At 35.0% G+C, this 5438-nt stretch overlaps 1 protein-coding gene across 3 annotated transcripts in view; it reads left to right on the top strand.

The window, feature by feature from the left end:
* The window catches only part of ppp3cca (protein phosphatase 3, catalytic subunit, gamma isozyme, a), a 39628-nt gene that overhangs the window by 31587 nt on the left and 2603 nt on the right, over positions 1-5438 (top strand). For 2 of the 3 annotated variants that reach the window (XM_048187265.1, XM_048187263.1), the window contains exon 13: positions 3118-3144. The exons of the other annotated variant lie outside the window; for it this stretch is intronic. In XM_048187265.1, coding sequence (XP_048043222.1) covers positions 3118-3144 — 27 coding nt within the window. The remainder of the gene's footprint in view (positions 1-3117; positions 3145-5438) is intronic. 3 annotated transcript variants of the gene reach the window in all.

The following is a 5438-nucleotide window of genomic DNA, read 5'->3' as shown; positions in this document are numbered from 1 at the left end:
TCCAACCTGGAAGTCATACTGGATCATCATCACCACATGTGACCCAGCACTGGCCCTCATACTAAAGCAGAAAGTACCAGCACACCGCAGCTAGAATGAGCTTTGGCGTGCCGTATACTAAAGATGATGATCTAGCTCTTTCCCTCATGCTGAACTGCATCAGAGCTCATAGCGGCAAATGCTGTGCTCTCCATCTCCATTGTGTGAGCTTTTTTGGGCTGCACCCAGCTTGGTAATTCACTTCTTAGCAACTTTCCGGTACTAGCTGCAAAATCACTGCCCACACCCCCAGCTGCTCAGATCTTTATTGCTGATCTGTTAAAGGGGTAAATCTCATGAAAACCGTCCTGGACAAAAATCAGAAAAGATGTTTTCATAAAGAAAATGAAATTATTTTAGGACCATTGAATTTGCCTTTTTGGACATTGTTTTCACCCCAAAATTATAATTCTGGCATTATTGTTTATTTGCTTTTTTTGACGGAAGTGTAAAGCTTTTAAACTTTAAAAAGGATGCAAAAGGACCATGAAAGTGATATTCAGTGGTTATACCAATATATACCATGTGTTTATATATTATATTATATTATATTATATTATATTATATTATATTATATTATATTATATTATACTGTTCAAAAGTCTGTGCTGCATTTATTTGAGCAAAAAACAAAACTAATAATTTAGTAATTTTGTAATATTTTTACAAACTCTTTTCTGTTTTAATATAAATTAGAATATTTTATGCAGCCATTATTCCAGTCTTCAGTGTCACATGATCCTTCAGAAATCATGCTAATATGCTGATTTGATGCTCAAGAAACCGTTATAAACAGTTGTGCTTCTTAATATTGTTGAGGAAACTGATACATTTTTTTCCAGAATGTTTTGATGAATAGAATGTTCAAAAGAACATTTACTGTATTTGAAATAGATTTTTTTTTTTTTTAAATTTAGTCTTTACTGTCAATTTAATGCATCCTTGCTAAATAAAAGTGCTCATAAAAAATTTTACTGACCCCAATTTGATTTAATTTTTTTCCTTTTAAATATTGCAGTAAGGAGAATGAGTTTGTTTGTATCAAAGTCATGAGAATTGATAAAATGAGGTTTATTGTCATGAAAATAATGTCTCAATTCAAGAAATCTGAATGTTCTTAAATAGGCTTCAATTTTTTTAATTAAAACATAATGTTGTATAATCACAATTATACAAAATGCCTAGCTTATTCTGGACACTATGAACACCTGTTACATCCTGCTCTCCACCTATGAACTAATGTAATGTTTACACTGATTATTTGCCTATGTGTTGTATAAAGCCCTTCCCTTGTAGGCTCACATTAAGCCTTGTGATTTAGCCACCTGCACTACAGCACTTCTGAGAACTCAGAGAGCCAATCAAAGGGTGATTGTCATGAGAGCTGCATCATGACTCTCTGGATTGACCTGTCCAGTCTGAGTAGACAATTCTGTTGACAAGGTGTCCAGGACTAAAGGTCATTAAAGGCCAATAACGTAGGGAACTTTGCTCACTCGCACAGTGAAGGAGTGAGAGAGGGAGATCCGAGAGAGACCGTGGGTGGATGTCACTATTTGAAGTACATATAGAAATTTCAGTGACCTTTAAGAGGCCTGCTTCATTGTCTGTCTGGGTCAGACATCAAGCCAGCTAGATCTGAAGAAAAGAGAGGAATATTAAAGAAACTAAGAAGCTGTTGGCCTGATCTTAAGACAAGACCTTAGGACAGTAGAACATTTCCAGCTGTAACTATCCAGTAAGCCCTTCATGTACTCTGAAAAGGATATAGGAGTTGGTTTGGTTGTCTGACTACCATTCTCTCCTGTCTGCTGATACAGCATAAAATAGTTGATTTTTTTTTTTTTTTAACTGTGGAAATCTCCAAATCATAGATCAGTTCAGAATACATATTTAAATATGATTTATTATTCACTGATTCTTGAGGTGTGGGTCAAAACATATTGAAGATAATCCATGAAATATTTTATCATAAAAATATTTGTAAAGAATGAAGACATTCATCATTTTATATACAGTACTGTGCAAAAGTCTTAGATGTTGTTTTAGCAATGGTATAATGACCATATATAATTGCTTCATTAGAATATAACCAGAAAATACAGGAAGTTTGTATGCAGTATTAAAAAAAGACATCTCTTAAATAAATGGAATGGAAAAGGACTGGATTTTGTTTCGGTGCATATTTCCGGTATTTTCTGTTTGTATCGTAATAAAGACCAAAAAATAAATATGGATGGTCATTAAAAGATTGCTAAAACAACAAAGCTGGTGGTCTAACACTTATGCACATTACTGTATACAGTATATATACACTTTGATGAATATTTGACACATTATTTATGTATTTGATGGTGTTATCCTATATTGATTGGTTAGGCAAGTTGGAGTGCTTTGAGTTCAAATACTTGTTTCTCTGAAAAACAGTGCTAAAACCAGTTATCCTACTTTGAAATGTGCATTATGGGTTAGAATGTTTGTTTTTGTTTTGGTCTGCGTGATCCCGCCCACTGCCAATTTACTCGATAGGATTTCCGTTAGGATGCCAGTTAGGATGGTGGAAAACACTGCAGTCATGGAAGCCAGCAAACAAACTGGGTCAGAGAACGCAGATTCTACCCAACCTAAAAATCCTCAGCATCCATCTAAAAAAGCTCCATGACCAGAAAAAATGTATACATTAGCTAATCATCTTACAATGTAAGGCTTTCCATTGTCAGTTGCTCTCAATCTGGCAACCCGCATGCATTAGCGTCGAGTCTGAGGAGGCGAAGGAAACGACTCTCTCCATTGTTTTGAATTTGTACTGCAGTACCTATTTCAACTGTTAAAGCCTGTTTTTCCTCCAGTACTGTAGAATCCTAAAAGAAAATGGCCAAACAATCAATCAAACTAACTGCTTTTTCTCTCACTGACTCTCTGTGCTCTTTTTATATTACTGTCTGATTCTTTAACTACTAATATTACTGCATTGCTGTGGTGTGTGGGTTAATATGCTTGGGGTTGAATGTAATCACACTGATATAACCTCTCTCTCCATTCATTTTGGGCTACTTCCTGCTGCGCTTGCTAATACAGCCGCCATAGAAGCAAAGGAGGGTCGAGGTACGCTCGCAGTACTGTGTCATATCCTGCCCCTATAATTTGTGCTGTCTTCCCCTCTGTGTCTGTTCATGCCTTGCCGTTCACCTCTGCGTCTGTGTGTGTCTCGGACTAATCATGGAAAATCTGTATTCTTGCACCACCGTATTTTTGTGAATTTAATTGAAACCAGCCTAACAAAGTGATTCTCATTTCATAAGGCATTTATTTCCCTGATGAGATTCAGATTTTACAAAAGGGCCTGAAATTACTCCAGGCCAGTATTTTTAATGATAAATGATGGATGCGGACATATGAAACCATCCATGCAGTCATGGAATGAGGCTTCCAGCTCCAGCTCTGCTCCACCTCATTAATTAGCTGTTGCCTGTTGACCGGAGGGGTTTGCTGGTTAGTCCCGGGTCCTGGCTAGAGCGTGCTAATTCTCATGCTGCCGTATGATTGGCGGAGAGGCCAAGACCTCCCTCCGCTGAGTATTTTCAGATTCTAATCTCGTTACGACTCTGCACACCTAAGACTGTCTGTTCCCGTTCACGCGTAACACTCTTGCCCGAGGCCTCTCGCCCGCTGCTGTAATGTACCGAGGCTCTAAGCTATTGTGCAAACAAACACAAACACACACACACACACACGCTGGCAGGAAATGTGTGCCAGAGTAAGACACTTTTGCTGTGGAGTCGCTGACCTGATTTCTAAGTTCAGCTGCATCTCCGTTTTTCTCCATTTGAATGGGCATCTTGTGTTTGCTCTGTCAACTGGAACCGGTCATGATTCACCTTGGCAATTGCCTGGTGTTTTCAAAAATGTCACAGGACATAATAAGCCTGTTAGTTGTGCAAGAATCAGCTTTCCTGTTTATGTTGTTCGGTTGAATATGTGTTCAGTTCAAGCTCTTTTAGAGGTTTGAAGTATGAGTGATATGTGTGATATGAAGCAAATTTTATTCCATGCTGTAAATAATACACTCTTTTTAAAAATGTCTTTTTTAAAAATCTAAAAATGTTTGTTCTGATATTTATATACATTTAATATATTTTACTGCATCACATAAAATTGTTTGTTGTTTGCAAGTTACAGTTGACTATTGATTGTTTTTACTGTCATGATTTGTTAATTATGTTCTATTTTCTGTGGCAAAAAAACAAACAAACAAAAAACTATATTTTTCATTACCATTCAAAAGTTTAGTGCTGAATGTTTGGTTTGGTTCTATTAAAGGATTAGTTCACTTCAGAATTAAAATTTCCCGATTAATTTACTCACTCCCATGTCATCCAAGATGTTTGTCTTTCTTTCGTCAGTCAAAAAGAAAAGTAAGGTTTTTAAGGAAAACATTCCAGGATTTTTCTCCATATAATGGACTTCAACAGTTACCAACAGGTTGAAGGTCCAAATTGCAGTTTAAATGCAGCTTCAAAGGGCTTTAAATGATACCAGACGAGGAATAAGGGTCTTATCTAGAGAAACACTCGGTCATTTTCTAAAAAAAATAAAAATTGATATACTTTTTTAACTACAAATGCTCGTCTTGGACTGCTCTGCCATGCGCCACTCATTACACAATCAAGTTGGGAAGGTCACACGTGCAAGATGAGCATTTGTGGTTAAAAAGTATAAATATATATATATATATATATATATATATATATATATATATATATATATATATATATATATATATATATATATATATATATATATTATATATATATATATATATATATATATATATATATATATATATATATATATATATATATATATATTATTATATTATTATTATTATTATTATTATTATTATTATTATTATTTTTTTTTTTTTTTTTTTTTTTTAAGAAAATGACCAATTGTTTCTCTAGATAAGACCCTTATTCCTCGGCAGGGATCGTGTAGAGCCCTTTGAAGCTGCACTGAAACTGCACTTTGGACCTTCAACTCATTGGTAACTGTTGAAGTCCACTATATGGAGAAAAATCCTGGAATGTTTTCCTCAAAAACCTTAATTTTTTTTCGACTGAAGAAAGAAAGACATAAAAATCTTGGATGGCATCGGGTTAAGTAAATTATCAGGAAATTTAAATTCTGAAGTGAACTAATCCTTTAATTTAGTCCATTTTTTTTCATGGTTAATTAATTGGATGATCACTGTAAATGACCAAAGGTGCTGTGTATGCTTGCACAGTTTGTTAATTGTCTCATGAAACAATGTTTTAACTAAACACTTAAAGTTATCAATAATCCTCATGCACATTTTCCTAACTACCTCATTTTCCTTGATTTCTTTTTTCCCCCGTTAG

The sequence above is a fragment of the Megalobrama amblycephala genome, linkage group LG4, assembly GCF_018812025.1.
Source record: "Megalobrama amblycephala isolate DHTTF-2021 linkage group LG4, ASM1881202v1, whole genome shotgun sequence".
NCBI lineage: Eukaryota > Metazoa > Chordata > Actinopteri > Cypriniformes > Xenocyprididae > Megalobrama > Megalobrama amblycephala.
Note: the sequence above shows the minus strand (reverse complement) of the source record. Positions and strands in the feature narration are given on the sequence as shown.